The 19252-nt window shown below is 45.2% G+C and overlaps 1 protein-coding gene across 1 annotated transcript in view; it reads right to left on the bottom strand.

The window, feature by feature from the left end:
- NOC3L (NOC3 like DNA replication regulator) overlaps positions 1-19252 on the bottom strand; it is a 493023-nt gene that overhangs the window by 42008 nt on the left and 431763 nt on the right. Inside the window, exon 19 of the mRNA XM_078643385.1 lies at positions 4575-4672. Within this exon, the coding sequence (XP_078499511.1) occupies positions 4575-4672 (98 nt within the window). The remainder of the gene's footprint in view (positions 1-4574; positions 4673-19252) is intronic.

Genomic DNA, 19252 nt, shown 5'->3' with positions numbered 1-19252 from the left:
CTACTGCCTAGATAGAACAATTATAAGGGCTCTACACACGAGTCCCAGAATTATCAATAGTTACCTGAAGCGGACTAGGGCGCAATAATTATGTCATATATCCACAAGAGGGTTTTTTTTTTTTAGAAAAAAGTATTATTTTTTATTATTTTCATGATTTAAATTAGATATAGAAAAATGTATACATACATCATAAATATATTTTTTAAAAACATACTTGTGTCCCACACATCACTTCAGTACTGCAAAGAGCGAAAGTGGGTCCGGGGGGATAGATAATCAAATATTTATATCATAAAGGACTCCCAATTCCCTTATATTAAGAGCATAAGTCTCACCTTCAAGTATATATATACATACAAGATTGCATATCCAATACGAAAACAGGATTATACATTTTATTTATAATAATCCATCGTGCAAATCAATGCTTTTATATGATTCCATCAGTAACATTTCATTTACACATATATACACAAATATTTACATCCAATCTGTACAGCTAACAACAAACAATGAGACAAAAAAATAAATGTTTCATTTAAACACATGAACACTTTACACCCAAAGATGTACTCAAACAAGGACAGTGCCCCCCTACTTATTCAGGGAGTCCACTTAGAGGAAGTCCTGTCTCAACACAATCAGTTCTAGTCAATCAAGAACAAAAAATCAGCGATTGTGATGACTCAAAATCTCATAATTAAAATAATATCCTCAGACTCCTCTAAAGGATTTGAAGCATGTCGACGCGGACGCGTTTCGGCCTCAGGACGCGGGTGAAATCAACGAATCCTAAACAAACATACCACAATTAGCTGCCAAGGTCAACCACCTACATCTGTCAAGCAATTCTGTGCCACCATGGTCTGTGCCGCATGCAACCACCTACCAACAGTGAATACCAAAGGGGGAGGGCCAACATCTCAAACAAAAACCCATTCAAATACAAACACTGAAAACACCAAATGAAACAGTGAAAAAGAGGAGGCAAAAACAAATAAAAAAATAAAATAAAACGAACAGGAGCTGGATTCCGAGTGTGACTCTTCGTGTAAACAGAACGAATACCCAGTTACCAAGAAGGACCACTCATGTCAAAACAAGAAATACACAAGAATAGTGATGGGACACCCGTGTAGGGGAATAAGAACGATTATATCCCCAAAGGGCACCATATATCCACCACAACATTAAACAAGAACTTACTGTAATCCACCTTTACATCTGGATACAAATTCCAAACCAAAAACTTTGTGGGTTCCAAAGCTGCAATACACGGGTAGGCTGGTCTAAGTTACATGCACATGGGACTAACAACTGCAATCTAATTACACAACCCCCTGGCACTGGAGATATAACTTACCTCATCACTTCAAGCACACAATCAATCACGCTCAAACAGACATTCAGCAAACATTATCGGTCACACTTCACTCAGCACGAAATAGCTGCCAACTGATGGTACGATGACAATGGTCCCGTTGGGTCTATAGGTGGTATATGACCATATTCACAAAGGTCAGGGACAAACTTCAAACGCTGACGCGCATTTCGGTGTCAGGCCTGGAAATGGGCCACACCTTCATCAGGGCGGACTAAGTGTGGGGGACAACAGCAGCATCTACACGTAGTCCAATTAAGAGATTGTCTTCACAAATCTCGGCGAATGACCATAGCCAAGAGTCGAAAGATGCAATAGTAGCTCAATTCACAATGATAGAGAATGGGCTTGACTTGCCGGAGGGGGATCAGGTTTCGCGATGCTTGGTACAACTCCAGAAAATAACGAGACAACAGATCCTAACGAGCACAGGATACAGAGCCCGCGTTCCGGTACTATAGTCCAGAATGCAGTCAGTCGATAGGCGGCAACTATCCAGTGGGCCAGGAGGGTTCACCGTCGGATGACCAAGGACAGGATCTGTTAGAAAAGATCAGGGTCACGTCAGGGAAACGATATCCGGCTCTCGCGGCGTGATCTTCTCCTCTGATGAATAGTGCTGTTGAGCAATGTGTGGGACTCATGCTCCCACCTTGATAGTCCAAATCCAGACACATATGTGATTTAGTGTCGGCCTTTGTTGTGGATGTCAGATCCTTGGAAGTGCTCTCTCTTCTGTCCCATGCTCTTTCAAAGGGGCAGTCTACCACAACAGAAGTGGCTCCAATCCTTACTGACCCACATCACAGGCCAAAGGAGTAACCTGGGATCACACCTGTCAGCCTCCACTGAAATAGGACTCATGAAGGTTCAAAGGCTTAAGCCTTCTCCTCTTTCATGACTACATGGTCTTACAGTACTAACCTTATCAGAGGATCCATCTCATTGACAATGCGCCCAGGCCCCACTAACCAGTAACTCTTCCTGGAACCAAAGACACCTCTGATATGCAGAAAGGATGCTCTGCTCCCCTTCCTCCAGTATGTGTGTTCCCACCTCAGCCATCAGAAATGTCAGCAACCCTCATCTCCTATCCGGGGATTGCAGTCCTTACCTTCGCTAGCCTATCCAGGCTCTGGGCTTCCAAAATGGAACCCACGGGCCTCAATGTTGTGTACGGTGCACAGACACAAACATCACGTGCTAGTATCACACACTTTTCGGAACTATACACATTCACCAGGTAGGCCAAAGGAGAATGCACAGTTCTTCTCCTTATGTACTGTGCACAGGCACACAAGTTTCATGGGCTGTTCCGCCGCTACACACAATTATCATTTAGGCAACTGGACAGTTAAGTACAGAGGAACAGAGCTTTATACAAATGGCCAGTAAGCACCATTCCCGTGGCACAGTTAAAATGAACTGTTCACACTACTAAACACAAAACAGGCATGCTGCCAAGCTAGTGTCACTTAACTTCTGGTAATAGGAGTAGCCCTTTACCACTTCTGTAGCGCTTGGTGTGCCCTTACCTGTCAAACAAGACTGCATTACCATAAGACAGGCCTAGGTTATGGGGAACACACATGATCTGTATTAGCCCAAGAACAAAAATCAGTACCAAGCATCTAGTTATCCATGCAGCTGGGGCACTCAGAGCAGAGGTGCATGTTTACCGCCTTGCAGGGGTCTTTTCAGTCCTAACACAATGATCTGGGAAATGGAGACATTGGACACTGGGTTGCCTGCTACCTTCTCTTTAAAAGTCCAATCAGAATGCCAGTCTCAGCTCAACTTTTCAGAACTGGTGTCCAAGGTTTCAGTTACCCGTTCCTCACCAAGAGCCCCAGAAGGCTGACTTGCACAAGTGGAGGAGCCTGTCCAGTGGCTGTGTGTTTAACTAAAGTGTCTATTTTCACACCACGGCCTGCAATTGTTGCCCTGTGTTCTCACATTATTGGTTACACCACCAGCTGTCAGTTCTTGTACTTGTGTCTATGGTGTCAGCAGTCCGTTCCTGCAGGAGTGGCTGTGTCCTTCGCTGCATGAATTAAAAGCTTGTGGCCTAAGAACCCTGCTTGCACTCCCTCCACTCTGGGAGTATGGTATTTCCAAATAACTTTCAAGTTAGTAGCTCTATTACAAATGTGCCTCTAGGTGACCTGATCTCAGACGGTGTTCAACCGCCATAGCAGGATAACTAAGTATGCACAAGAATCTAGGTAAGCTTTAGGGTGGAACATTCTTAGGAAAATTCATCAATACACCAGCAGCACTTTATTATGCCTTCTTATGGCAACAAGTTTCAACAGTGCATGAGTGAGCCCGACTATCATACACATTTACTACTACTCCAGCCACAGTTTTAAAGCATATCGGTTCATAAAACATTATCTATGCTCCCCGGAATGGCGCAATTTTAAGAGAAAATGTAAAAGAATATTTTTTGTCTGAACCAATTGTGAGTCTCCAACATAAATGAAAGCATTTGAATGCACACAATTTTGGAGTACGTCCGTTTAGTACTAGCACCTCCAGAAAATTAGACAGAATTAAGCAGCTCATTCAACTGTCAAATCTGCCCAGGCCCCACAGTGGTGGCAAAATGTTTTTCATGCTATTCGCTCACACCACGAAGATTCCAAAACTTTAGATCTAAAAGGGAGGGGTTTAGGATCTTCATAGAGTACTGGAATACATACTGAAACTGCGAATGAGCAATATTTTACTGTTAACAAGGCAATTTTGCAACAGCACTTGCACCGACTGGCCAGAATGGGAAATAATTGCTCACATGTAGGACCAGTGAAATCAAGAGCTTTCATTTTAGGTAGACCAACTCAAACCAAGTTTGAAAGTTAGGAAGTGGTGTGGGAAACATTTTCAGATAGAGCGTTGATATCCTGATTTTAAAACGTGTAACATGAACTAGCAATCACATCCTTCAAGTACTGTGTGGTTGGCATGCTGCTGAGCCCTCATTAGCAACTCTTGTTCTAGCTGTCAAGGCTCAGCTCGTTCCATCACAGCACGGGCCTACCTGGCATTGTTCCTAAATAAGGTTAAGCACAATCAGCTTAGGTTCCATGCATTGAATAGTATGGGAACATCAAAATATATAAGACTCAAAATCTCTCAAACCAGATGATTTAATCAAACTGTTTCTACCATCTAATAGAAAACAAACCTTCGTCCCAAGTCATGTTTCAGAGCTTGAGAGCCTTCAGCAGGAGCACCAGCGCAGAGGTGAGCAGCAAACCTTTTCACAACAGGGTGGTAATGCCTCTGGACAGAAAGAGTAGAAAAGGGATTAAGGAGTGATGCAAAGGTATTCAGACACACTACAACACTTAGCTTTTTAAAAATGATCTTTCTGTTTCTCAAGGGTATGGTCACTTAAATGATTTCAACTCATTCTAAGGATGCAAACAAATTTTGCATTAAATATATTGAAGACTGTCTGGTAAAAAATAATAATAATCCGCACGGTAAGGAACCACATTTTCCGTTTGGTCTATAGAACTATCTAAGTGCTCCAATGTGTTCAAGCATGCTCTTGCTAAATGTTTGCCCATTTATTACAGTGCTTTGGATGGTGGTTCTTTTTATGGAGGCATCCAAACAAACCACTAGGAACAGGGTTGACACCAAACCCCCATTTCCTAGGGTGCATGTCTCAGTCAGATATTGAATCATAATCTTGGGGTTGGTTTGAAAGACTTTTAAATATGTGCAAATTCACTGTTTATTTGGTTTTCCACTTGATCCTCTATAAAGCACTCTATCTTCAGTGAAGCCTCTTTCAAACAGTGGTAATACCTTTATATGTGGGCCTCTCCGGAGCGTGGACAATGATGAATGGTTCATTTGTTGGCAATACATATTCATGTCAGGTCAACCCTAATTTTATCCTCCATCCCAAGTTCTTTGTCTGAAACAGGATATGGGAATCTAATCATGGCTATAAAGCTTAGAATACCAACAGCTACTGCCAAGTTTCATACAGTGTCTCGATTAGTCAGTGTTACTTGGCTTACGGCATTTAACACAGTTATAGTTACTAAACTATCTATAGTGATTGAATGCAAAAGCTTTTTCACAGGGTAGAAGATATTACTTCCTGTTCTCACTTAGCTGTGGCTCCTAAAGCACCATAAATGCAGTTGCCTTTTTGGGCTGAAAATAGCCACATTCACATAAGTGAACATGAAGTAAGTGAAACAGGAATTAAACTGAAGAGAAAACGTATAGAAGAAACCTAAGATGCACCATCACGGAGTATTAAGCAAGAACCAAGTCCGTTATAGGATCAGGTCAATTTCATTTCAAGTAAGTAAATACATTTGCTGCAAAAGAGTACGATGAGCGTCAACTTTAAAAAAAAAAAAAACTGAAGTTTAAATCAGATGGAGAAATGTCAGGAAGACTTCGTAAATATAAAAAATGACATTTTGTAACACTTATGGTCTTCAGGGGCACAACTTCAAGGCTAAGAGTATTAGTATAACAGATGCCATAGGTAGGGGCTTAGGTGCCATCTGAACTTAGGTGAAACCTGATTGTGGGGAAGCTGAAAAAGCATTTTTTTTGTGCTGCGAGGGCAGTGTTTTGTGATGTGCACAGCACTCATGCTTTTAACCTTGCACTTAAAAAAAAAATGTAATTTTTTTTTTAAACAGATTATATTTGTCAAGTTGCGCATATGTTGCAGAGCTCTGCACCCCAGAGACATCCGCCCAATCAAACCATATATATATGATGACTTTGACTTTTTCAATGATGTCCAAACCTATATATGCAACAAATAAGCTGTAAACCTCAACTCCCCCCTCCACCCGATCGCACAAGGTCTGCTCCGTCCTGCCCACCACTCACATGCATACAGAGGAAATGAATACCTCCGAGTCTCCCCACCCTTGTACCCCCACATCCCATGATGTACATATGACTTATCCCAATAAATGTGCCTCCGCTGCTGGTGGCGGGTCTAGCATCAGGCCCCGATAATCCGCCCAACATCTCCAAATTTTGTAGTGCTTGTGTGGGCAGCCCCTAGCGACAAAGATAGGTTGTTCTAACCCCATGCAGAAATCGAGCCCATTCTTCCATACGGCCAATGATGGGGCCCTTGGCGCCTTCCATGCCCTGGCAATGTCCCTTTTGGCCAGTGTAAAGCACAACTGCATGAGGTGTCTCTTATAAATATTGCTGCCTATCCCCTCCATAACGTGAAGCAGGACCAACTGCGGCGTGCGTGGGAGCCCCCTGCCCAGGACCTCCTATAGACAGTCGAATACCCCCTTCCAGAAGCGGTCTAGAGATAAACAGTGCCAGACCGTGTGAATGAATGTGCCCTCCTCACGCCTGCAGCGAAGACGCACAGGGGAGGCAATCAGCCCCGCCCTCCACAAGAGTGTTCGAGTATAATAGACCCTATGGAGGTACTTGAACTGGACAAGGCAGAGTCGCATAGCTATAGCCGCCCCCTGCGGGGCTGCCAGGGCCTCAGTCCAGTCCTCCTCCTCCATTGTGCCCACATCCGCCTCCCAGTCTCCCCGGAGTTTCTGTAGTGTAGAAGAGCAATGTATAACCAGAAATAGATATATTCGGGACATTTTCTGGTCAGTTAAATCTCCCATAAAGACCTTAGCTTCCATTGGGATAAATTCCAGAAATGACTCTAAGCCCTCTAGGCTAGGGGAGAGGACATGCCGAAATTGAAGGTGGCGAAAGAACTGGGACCGTGGCATATGGAACTCTGCCTGAAGATCTTGAAAAGATTAAAGCGTCAGGCCCCTTACAACATCCCCTAGAGCTGAGATGCCTATATCGTCCCACCCCCGAAACCCTTGCAGAGCCGCCAATTGAGGTAATTGCCCATTATTCCAAAAAGGGGGGGGTTCCCGACTCGAGGCATTCCACCATCCCATATGTCGCAATGCTTGTCTCCAAATCAGGAATACCACCCTCGTGACCGCTGGCAGGGAGCCCCGCAAAGGCGAATAGAGAATTGAATGTAACGAGTAGTGCTCCATAAGTCACTGCTCAACAGCATACGCCGGGTCTCCTCTATCTCCATACCACCACTCGTTGAGGACCGACAGATGCGAGGCCTGAACAAGAAGCATGTGCGCAGAGCTACGCGCACCTTTCCCCCCCTCCCATAAGAACTGCCCAAGCACTGCATTAACCTGTCGGAACCATTGGGGCGGGATCTGATATGGGTGATTTTGCAGATGATAAAGGAGTCGGGGAGCGCCACCATTTTGAAGATTGCCGACCTGCCATAGAGTGACAGAGGCATACGGGCGCAGGACTTAGGGTCTTCCCGGGTCCGTTCCTACACGGGAGCCAGGATACGCTCCCAGGAGATTGCAGGGACGTCCGACAGAAACACCCCTAAATATTTCAGTCCCCCCACTGCCCGCTGAACCGAGGAGGACCACGTGCCCACACCCGTGTGCTCTCAAAAAAGCCAAATGGTCGACTTACGGGGATTCCTATAGAGTCCGGAAGTCTAGCCGAAAATCTGCATAATGCGCAGCAGCTGCGGCCCGTCCTATCTATAGCCGAAAAGAAGAAGAGGACATCATCCGCATACAATGCGATCCTGTCGGACAGACCCGGAGCCCACTTAAACCCCCGGACCTGCGCATCTATACGTACCCATGCAGCCAGAGGCTCCATGGCTAGCGCAAATAAATATGGGGAGAGGGGACAGCCCTGTCACGTGCCTCGCCTGATGGAAAAGGTAGATGAGGCAGCCCCAGCCACCCGCACTGACGCTGTCAGATCCGTGTACAGGAGCATGATGTAGGAGAGGAAGCGTGGTCAAAAGTTAAGTTGTCGCAACAGGGCAAAGAGGTAGACCCAGCTCAGGGAGTCAAACGCCCTTTCCATGTCAGCCAATAATAGCGCCGCTGGTTCACCCAACTGTCGGATAGCCGCTATCGCCACATGTGCCCGCCTAATATTGTGCCTGGTCGCCCTCCGAGGCATGAATCCAGCCTGATCCGGATGTACCAGGGTGGAGATGTGGTGCAAGAGGCGATTGGCCAAGGCCTTGGCCAAGACCTTTGCCTCCACATTTAAGAGAGAAATAGGACGGTACGAGGCATGCTGCTCCGGTGGCCTGCCCGGTTTTTGGAACACCTCCGCATGTCTCCAATCTGCAGGAAGGGAGCCTCGCTCCTGAGCCTCCTCTATCACAGGGCGAAGATGAGGGGCCAACTGCACAAAAAAACGCCAACAGAATTCGCTGGGGAACCCATTGGGTCCCGGTGTCTTCCCGGGGTTAAGATCCCCCAATGCCGAACTCAATTCTTCGTCTGTCAGTAGTAGTTTCCGCTGATCTCTCACCTCATCTGACACCAACTAGGGCGGTAGGTCAGCTATAAATTTGTCTATAACGGCAGGTGATAGGCATTCCTTGGGCGCATATATGGCCGCGTAATACGCTGCAAAGCTTTCTGCAATAGCAGGGGGATCCATGGACTTTAATCTTTTTAAATAAACAAGAATTGGGGATAATTGTGAAAGGAGAATTGTTTAGGGGGAATTCGAGCTGGTCATCTGACCATAGAGCTGCATTCTACACCTCTGACCATAGAGTTGCTAGGGAGGTTAGCACTCTAGTGGTCATTGATATAGCCTTGAATGGTAGATGCAAGGCAGGCGCGCAGCAGAAGCACGGCGTGGGCACGCCAAAGGGTAGCCCGTCTGCACCCATCCACGCCCATCCGGGCCTGAACTGAACTGAGGTGAGTTTTGGTACACCCTAATTCACTGAGGTTCTAGGTCTCTATGCACAGTTCTGTGTAGGAGCAGAATCCCTGCGACATGGCGCCCAACCGTTGGTGGTCTTATTACATGACACCTAAGTAGTGCTTATATCAGTCCTTAACCCCCTTCACTATTGTTTCCGGAAGACAGTGGTGTCGGACAAACCTACCTATAGTTATATAGGTCTTTTCAAGCTTGAATCTTTTCAAACGGTTTCCTTTTGAATTACTACCCAGTTGTGCTACGTAGTTTTTTGTTGTACCTCTTTCTAACTGTGTCACTATGGCTGACGTTGACATATCGCAGCATAGTTGAATTGCGGTTCGCAATCATTTGCAGGCGTATGACGTCGGGTTGGAGGGCATGGCAGTTATTATGGTTGTGAGTGCGGAAATGGCTTGCCCATACGAAATTTTCTATTCGTGGGTGACCTTCCCGGCTGTGAAAGCAAATACTAATGTGTTCGACACTTATACTCCTACTGCCGTGCCTCAGGAATATGTTCCATGTAGGACACAGGAGGTTCCAAATAATGCTTGGCAGCATCGAGTTTGGTTTAATGGCGCCCTACCCCACACTTTGTTAGGCTCAAGGTTAAGTCCTTTGTCCATTCCAGACGCTACCTGGCCTGTTTTGGCTGGATTTCTACCGCATCCTAGACATGGAGCGGTTCCCGTTGCAGATTTACGGCTGTTACATACAGTCGCAATTAGTGTAATTTGGTCGTTAGTGCAATGCATTACCCGCAATCTCCGGGGCGGGGCCCCGGGTGCTGCGGCGCATCCAGCTGGACCAGGCGGTATGAAGCTTAGTCCTGTTATGGTTAATGCAGTGATGGGCAAGCGCCCCAGGATAAGGATGATATGCCTTTCTGGCTTGCCGAGAAATTTGACCAGCTGGAAGCAGTATTTCCTAACACGACTCCTGTTGAGAAACACAGGATGCTGACAATTAGTTTGCCTAAAGACTTGATACCGGAGGCAGGTGACTGAGTCTTGGGGTAAGATTTTTGCGGCGGTGTACACGAGGTGCTTCGGCACTCCGTCAATGACCGTTCTTCCCTCGGTCATTAAGCGTGTTCAAGATGAGCACGGATCTGAGGCAGCGGTTGAATTGGGTATGCGGCTCTGCGGCAGTTTTGACGTAGTTTCCGATCTTGAACTTGCAAATGTCAAGGGAGATGCGGTAAGCTTTCAGGTGTCTAATGCTTTGCAAGCGGTGCCCGATGCCGATAAACCCCGCCAGTTACCGAGAATTATTACGGCGGCTTATAAAACCGTGGGCCGTAACAGTTTGGGTGTAAAGCCTTTCTCAACAAAAGAGAAAAAGCAACCCCAAGGGAAGAAGTAGGAAACAGACGACCAGCCCAAGGCTAAGAAGCAAAATTGGCCAAAAAACAAAAACAGGGCAAACAACACAACAGAAACATGGGTCACGTCCTGCATCTCCAGTGCCTGCACCTACAGAACGTGTTTATTACGCGCGATCACCCGACGATAAAATCTCCTGATCATTTTCAGGTTTCTGAACAACGCTCTCCTCGTTCTTTTCAGGACTCAAATCAAATAAAAAATTTCTTTATTCGGTTTTCAATTGGTACAAAACCATAAAAGTACAGATAATAATTTTGAAACACCGAGGAATTTCAGTAATACAAACATCTATGAAACAGTAAAAAACTAAAATTTGTTTAGTACTATACCAAGTCATAAAATACACGTGAACAGTCCTTTAAAATCAATATAAAAAGCATATAGATAAAAGGAATGAAGTCCTAGGATAATATGTTCCTAATCTACTCTAAGTTTGGCCTATGTCATACGATAAACTTCAAGAATTTAGCTATAACTTTCGTTTTACACTCCTCATCCAATGCTTGCAGGGAGAGGAGTGCAGGTCTACATCTTCGAAGGCCCATGGTTTTTAGCATCGGGATCAGCCTAAGCCTTCTGGGTTCAACATAGAACTTACAGAATAAGATAGTGTGGATTGTAGCTTGGGTAGAAAGATCATCACATGGGCAAAGTGTTAGTGCTGTTGTCCAATTGTTTGTTTTTGGGAAGCTTACTAAACGATAAAAATTATTCAGCCTGAACCGAGTTAATAGAAATCTTTCGTAACTGGACAACTTAAAAGTTAAATAGGGTTGAATTGTGAGAGTTGTTTGTACTAATAACGAGTGTTGGACTGATGTGTTGCTGGCTTCATTGGCTAACCGCAGGTTTTCTAGATGTGTTAAACACTGCGCTTTAAAAACCTTTCTAGTCCGTTCTAAGATTGAGGGGGGAGAATAGAAATATTTCACCATGCCCAGGTCGTACAAGCAACTTTTAATATAGTCAATCCACTCAATCTTGTGTGCATGCTCTAGAGAGATACAGTCCTGTATGAACCCTTGGCAGAAAGTAGTTTTATTGGATGTCCAAATTCGGTGCCATAAAAGAAGTGGCTGGATTTTAATGATATCTGTCAAATAAGGCAAGCCCAATTCCAGATGACACGAAAAGGACGCGGTACTTTGGGGGACAGCAAGAAGATACCATTGAAAACTATTTTCGACCTTTTGCAATGCATCTATCTTTCCAAAGCCCCACACTCCTGCACCGTAAGTTGCAACAGCTATACATTTGGCCTTATAAATCTCAATAATGTCTGCAGGGGGCATTCTTCCCAACCTTCTTGAGAAATTTACTAACGCTACAGTAGCCCTCATAAAGAGCAATTTCCTGGACTCTATAGCCTGTCTCCAGGAAATGTTATGATCTATTACTATTCCCAGGTATGGATATGTGTTTGTGCTCTCAAGTTTAGCGTTGTTTAAGAAAATGGCCTTAGTTTTCTTAATTCTGGATCCGGATGACATAACAAAAGTTTTCTTAATGTTGATGTTAAGGTCCAGATTGGCCATGAAAGAATTGTATCTTTTGAGAGCACGTTGTAATTCTACGGGGGTACGGGCTAGTATAACAGCGTCATCGGCGTAGAGCAGGGCCGGTATTGGGCGTTTGTTGATAATGGGGAGGTCCTGGCACCCTTGTACCATGGCCCGCTCTAAGCCATTGGTATAAAGTGTGAAAAGAAAGGGAGCCAGGATGCAACCCTGTCTGACCCCCCTCTCTACCCCGAATGGCGCTGTTAATTCTCCCCCTACACCATACCTCACTCTGGTTGTAGCGTCCGAGTATAACTCATGGAGGAAGTCAACGAGGGACTGCTCTACCCCAATTTCCAATAAGACTGACCATAGTTTTGAGTGACTGACGCAGTCGAAAGCTGCCGATAAATCGACGTACGCCATATGTAAGGCCCCTCCCTTCGCACTTACATACTTGCCCATCAAGAGTGTTAAATTAAGGGCTTGTTTGGTGGTACCGAGCCCCTCTCGGAACCCAAATTGTATATCTAAGAGGATTTTTTTATCGTCCGCCCAATGCTGGAGACGTTCGAGAATGACTCTGCCCGCCACTTTTCCAAGGGAATCCAGCAGAGAGATCGGGCGATAACACGATGGTAGTTGACGATCCCCCTTTTTAAAGATGGGAACAAGGATGGATTCCGACCATGAGTCCACAAGCCCCACCGCACATGAAGCCTGCAGAACTCTGATCAGAATTGGGGTCCACAAATCTGAATTGGATTTAAAGAAATCGATTGGTACCCCATCGGGGCCTGGAGCCTTACCGTTTTTACTAGCTTTCAGTGCGAGAACCACTTCAGCATGGGTAATATCAAGGACTATGGGGTAGAGAGTTTTATTGGGTTCTGGGTTTGTCTTATCCTGGCATTTAGTTAACTCATGTCCCTCGGAAGAAAGGCCAAAAATGCAAGCGAAATGGTCAACCCAAATCGATTCGTCAATCGCCAAATCGATTTTGGGGGTAGCTCTAGAATCAGAAAGAAATGGCGATTTAATAACTGCCCAAACGGCAGCGCTGTCCCTTAGGGTACAGCTTTTGTGGAGTTGATCCCACAATTCGTTTTTCAATTCTGATTTCCTCCATTTTATGGATTGATTAATCTCCTTTCTAAGAGTGGTGATTTCTTGGGCGTCCCGTTCTGCTTTTTGGAGTGCAACTTTCAGTTTTGAAAGTGCTTTTGTACAGGTACTATTAAACCAACCTTTTTTTCTAGGCTGTCTATTTTTTAGTTTAACAAAAAGGACTTCTTTTATAGTTTTAGTAACAGTTAAAAAGTTAGTCAGGACTTCTTCATCAGAACTAGCAAGATCAAGACAATTTTCAATCGCCGTTCGAGCTATTTTAACTACATTTGTAGCAATAGCTACAGAATCCACTTTATCCCATTTAAGTGAGAACCCGTTTAACCTATCTAAAATCAGTGTGTTTTGGTCTAATGCCCTGGCTATATTATGTCTATCTGGTTTCTGTAGGAGCGATATAGTAACACTATTAGGATGGTGGTCGCTCATAGCGTTATCGTGAGTCATAAACTTTGTGATTCGTGGTTCTGCCTTACAAGAAATAAAAACAAAGCCTATTGTACTCGATCTTCCTCTACCATTTAAGGTTGGGATAAGGCTGGCTAAAGGATTTAACATATTACTGGCCAGACCTAAAACTAGACCAAAAATGGTTTCATTTAAACAATCCCCTATCCTTGTATGGCAAAAATGAGTTATTGAGTGGTCATTCTCATCCATAAGGCCACAGATGTTCTGATCACTATTCCTGCACAATCGTTGGTTAAAATCGTCTCCCCAAACAATTACTGCATCTTTAGTTGACTGATTGATTATTTCTTGGAGGGAGAGAAAGATAGATCGTATTACTATTAACAGTTCTCCCTGAGCTAAGTTATTATAAAAGTTTACCAGGAGAAAATGATCGACTTTATTCAGGCGAAGACTCAGTATTTGGAAATTGGATTCTAGTTTAACTATAATGATCTCCTTAATTTTTACCAAATTTGAGACATAGATAGACAGATCACCTTTCGCTCTTCCAGATGGTGATGGTAGTGCAGAGGAGAAATATGGGTGACAGTAGTTGCCCACGTCTCTTGGAAACAGAGAATGTTAAAATTTTTCACGAAATTAAACCAGGTGTCGTTTCCCGCCTTTGATCGCTGGCCAGCAATGTTCCAGTAAAGGATATTAATCAGAGGCTTGTCTCCGGGACTCTCTGGTGCGAGGGTCGAAGGAACAGGGTCTACTTGGACACTACGCCTAGTATTGCTGACTGCTGCGACTTGAATATTAATCGTATCTATCCCCTGGTCTGTTACCAAATTTTTATAGCGTTCTGTGGAAGTGTGCATATCGATTTCAGTGATATTTGCCTCTGTTGGACGTTTAAAATGGGGATTTTGAGACTCTTGATTGTGTGTGTCCCAGCTCGAAGAGTCATGATTTTCACTAGGCTTTAACGATTGGGAAGCCAGTCAATCAGTGTCTTCCAGTCCCGAGAGCAAGTTAAATCTATTATATGTTTTGATGTCGTGAACAAAATGCTGAGTTTGTGGTTGTCGGTTTATTCCCACCCCCCGAGCCACATGGGTCCCATTTGGTGGAGGGTAAAAGAAACCGAGTGGGAGAATATTAATTTCGCTTATGTCTAAAACTTGGCTCCCACTCTCCTGTAAAATTCTGTTGACCAACTGAGGCGGTCTAAAGGTCAGGACAATTAAATCTCCTGTAAAAAATTTCCCAAGCAAACCCATGGATTGGACCCTTCTAGCCATCTTAAATTCTCTAAACAGCAGTTCGCCTAGCCCCGTTTTTTTGCCCAACCAGTGAAGAGCCTTGTTTCTGAGTGTTTCCCAACCCTCTAAGGCCAAAGTTTCCTTTTTTGGGACATTTGCCAGCACAAGAATATGCGGCGTGGCTGCTGGAGGTAAGTCTAGGTGATCACTAGGTTATCACTAGGAGCCAGATTTTCCCAGTCAGGCTTGTCGGGAGCAGGATAATGGGAAGGGTATGAGCGACGGGGACAAATTATTGAACCTAGATGGTCTTTGGATCTTGTTTCGGGGCCTGATCCTCCTCTCGAATTGGTGGCTTTTAATGAAGATGTTTTTTCGGGATTTTGAAACTGCTCTCTCGTTATAATATGTGTCAAAGACTTAGGAGCGGGAACTGCTAGTGGAAATGAGTCTTTGTCCCAGAGATGTGAGAGGGATTCAGCGTGGGAGACAGGGGCCCCGATTGTTGATTTGGGGCCAAAATGTAGGGTCCCTGGTCCAGGTAACAGAGATCTAGGGTCATGTTGTTCCTTGACACTCACGAATTGTTCTTCGAAAGAGGTTAGTCTCTGTTCCATTTGGTCTAACCTGAGTCTCAGATAAAGGTCCAACCTTTCAATCAGTATGGTTAGGGTCTTTATATCGTCAGTATGTGGGTCAGAATTTTTCCTATTCCCAGTTCTATCTTTAATGATCTGTTTTCTTTGACCCCTCTTTTTCTTTCCGATTTTGGTTGAATTTACTTTATTGGGAGTGGTTTCTAGGCAAATTATTGGACCAGTATTGGTTAAGTTTTTGTGGACAGAAAGATTCTCATCAGGCATGGTGGTTTTGTGCTTCTTTTGGGGGGGGGGGGGGGGTTGCGGTGGGGAGTCTGAGTCGGTAGAGGCAATACCGTCCACAAGATGCTGAATGCACCCGTTAGAGGGCTTGGTCGGTTGTCCTGGATTTATTAGGACCTCAGAACGTTCCAAATCGTCGGTTGCCCTTGTAGAGCCAACTGCAAGAGATTCTACCACCGAGCTAATTTGTATGTCCAGTGCCCCCATAGCTCCGGTAAGATAGCCCAGTAAAGTTTGTTGGGACTCAATATGGGCTCTTTTGCCGGAGATGGACTTGGGGCTGGGTAGTTTCCTTTTGCCCATATTGGAAGGTCCCAGTGCTATTTTAGTAGGTAGAAATCAGAGTTAATATTCTAAACACTTTGAAGTATGGGATAAAAACACCTCCCTGCACTAATAATTTTCCCTGAGCACGCTTAGATGGTATATAAACAGTTTATCTTTTGCAATCGCTACTGGTCCATCCAGACCTAACAACTGGTAAAACAGACTCAGTTAACTTCAATCATTAGCAGCATTAAGTTGATCTATACTTGTTTAAATTTTCTTATCAAGATTGAAGATTTAAAAAACCAAAAGAATGGGCCCAGCCCCTCTACTCCTCTCGCGGGACCGCGCTGCCTGTTGGTTGTTGTAGTAGGCAGTGCGCGATCCACGCCTTCAGAGGAGGCGGGCAAGAGGCAGCAAGGGATTTGGCAGGCAGGGGTATAGGGCAGCATGGGTCCCGGCAGTCTGTAGCACAAAAGGGAAATCTCCTCCCAGCAACAGTATCCTTATCGAGTCTATCCTGTTGCCGGTTATGGAAGGGCAGGCAGAATGCAGGATACAAAAATAAATATTTATTTAACGCCTACGCCCAGACCTCGGTGGTAATGGCTGCAATGAGATGAAGATGAAGGGCATCGCTTGTGCATCAAGCAACTGCCGTGGCCTCTCTCGCCTCCCTCTCCTTACCTCCAGCGTGTTGTGTCAATGCCTGGCAGGGAGAGCGTAGCGCTTCAAGCAGTCAAGCGCTTCAGAGACTCAGACGAGTCTCAATCAGGAAAACAATCCAGAAAACAAACATCGCCGTGAAGGTGAGGAACACTCCGATTTGCATTCCTGCTCGGACCCAGGCTCAGCCACAGAAAACTGCAGGTCAGAAACGTGAGGACGCCATCCTCCCTCACGGACGCCAGGCACACTCCACCATTGCTGGGGGGTGGAGTCTCAATGTGCGTTCTGGGGTCGTCTGGCTCCAGCCGCTCCTGTGTTTTCAGGACTCATCGGCCTCATCGACCGGTGGTGGAGGAGGCGGCAGAGGTCGGGGTGGCCAGCAGGGACGCGACCAGCCCCGCCCGAAAGACGGTAAAGGACGATTCAACACCGAAAAGACCCCAGTTTCAGAAAAAGAAAGTTGCCTCTTTAACAGCGAGATATGCCACAGATAGTGAGAACGCAGCTTCTGAATCTGACATGGGCTCTGACCTTGCTGGACAGCGCGGCGGAGATTACCATAGTGAGAGAGGCCCTGCGTCCACTACTGAAGGTGACAGCGACTAACCAGTATGTTGTTGTGGAGACAGCTGATACCAGAGTAGCTCCCCCTGATAGACTTTATAACATTGTCCTTTCAATTGAAGGTGACATACAAAGTACCATAAAAGGGGTATTTTGGGAAAATCTTACGACTACCTGTGACATTTTGTTAGCGGAGGCTGATTGGCCCCCACCTTTTGTCCTCGCAGCTCCGAGAGGGGAGGAGGTGATCCTCCCTAGTTTCGCGCACACTGTCTCAAAGGAGCATGCGATGAATTTTGCAGAAGAGTGGACTAAAGCCCTAGCGCCGGCTTTGTACCGTACTCACTGTGGTTGGGATACATTTTCCCCACACCACGAGATTCCCTTACGGTCTATGCCTCAGCCTCAGCCTCAATATCCCATCCGACGTGAAGCTAAGGCTTCCGCTGCGGAAATCCTTGAACAATTGGAATATCAAGGTGTAATTGAAACTTGTGTGTCACCGATGAATAACCCTCTTTTTACTGTGACCAAGCCAGACGGCTCGTTCGCGCTTGGTATTGGATTACCGGCATTTGAACTCGCATTGTCGTACCTGTGCAGTACAGAATACCCACGGCTCTGCTTTAGTGGATGGTCTTGTGCGTAAACGGTTTAAAAACACACTTGACACTTCCAATGGGTTTTTTTGCCCACAATTTAGATGGTCTTAGTTCCCAATGGACCAGTTTTACAAGTGGCGGCAAACAACGCCAATACAAACGTTTACCAATGGGCTATAAGAATAGTCCAGGTGTGTTTGCTGCCCGCATTGTCTCTCTCTTAGAGAGAGTGGACACGGATGTGTGTTCGTATGTGGATGACATATATCTCACAGACGAGCTTTGGGCGCATCTGTGTCGCGTTGACCGCATAATTTGTAACTTTGCTGACTTTGGTTACAAATTCAACTTTGCAAAGTCTCATATTGCAAAGTACACAGTGTTGTTCCTGGGCTATGAGCTAAATAATGAAGGTCGAGGATTGGCTCCTCACTTCTTGGAGAAATGCACACAACTGCGCGCTCCTACAACTCTGAAAAAATTACAGTCCTTGCTGGGATTTTTTAATTTTGGGCGTACATATATTCCTGAATATGCCCAGCGTATCAAGCCTTTGTATGCTTTGATACAACCTACTTTTACCAAATCTTGCTGGCTGCCGGAACATTCAGCTATTTTGCAATTTTTGCAGGCTGATCTTCTAGAATCTAAATTCTTACTGACTCGTGATAACCACACCAACCTGGTGATAAGAATCATCCCTGGGGCGGTGGGTTTTACTTACCTTACTTTTTACGAAGGAGACACAGTACCTGTTGCTTACAAGTCACACTTGTACACTTCGGCAGAAATGCGGTTTTCCACTGTGGAAAAAGTTTTGACAGCAGTGCAGATGGCGATTCTTAAGGAACGTGCACTGTCGCAGGGAAAACGCATGTTGGTTGTTACACCTTATCCTGCATTGGCGGCAGTGACGAAGGCCAGTGTACCAAACTCTAAAGCTTTGCACCCATGGTGGATACAATGGGCAGCATCATTGACGTCTCCGGATGTCACATTTATTTTTGATGCCTCCCTACAGTCGTAAGAGTTTTTGCAGTAGAAATTTGTTCATCCTGCGCCTTTGGCTATGCGGCCTTTGGAGGATTTCCATTGTATCATTTACACTGACGGTTCAGCACAAGTTGCGCATGGGTCTAAGCACGCATACGTTTCAGCTTGCGCAATTGTGGTAGGTGCCATGGTGAACGATGAGTTCAAGTCCAGGGTCGTGCACCGCAAAATTGGCAGAGCTTCGTGCTCTGATGCTTGCATTGGAGTACGCTGATCCTAGTGTGACGACTCTTATTGTGAGTGATTCTTACTACTGTGTCCAGTCTTACAATGAAAACCTGTTCTCTTGGATTTTCGTGATTGCAAGGGTAGCACAATAAAACATAAAATGATCTGGGTCCGAGTGGCTGAGCTTAAAGAGCAGTTGCCACTCGTGTTTGTATTTC

This window comes from Lissotriton helveticus, chromosome 5_1, assembly GCF_964261635.1.
Source record: "Lissotriton helveticus chromosome 5_1, aLisHel1.1, whole genome shotgun sequence".
NCBI lineage: Eukaryota > Metazoa > Chordata > Amphibia > Caudata > Salamandridae > Lissotriton > Lissotriton helveticus.
The sequence above is the reverse complement of the archived record's forward strand: the minus strand, read 5'-3'. Positions and strand labels throughout refer to the sequence as shown.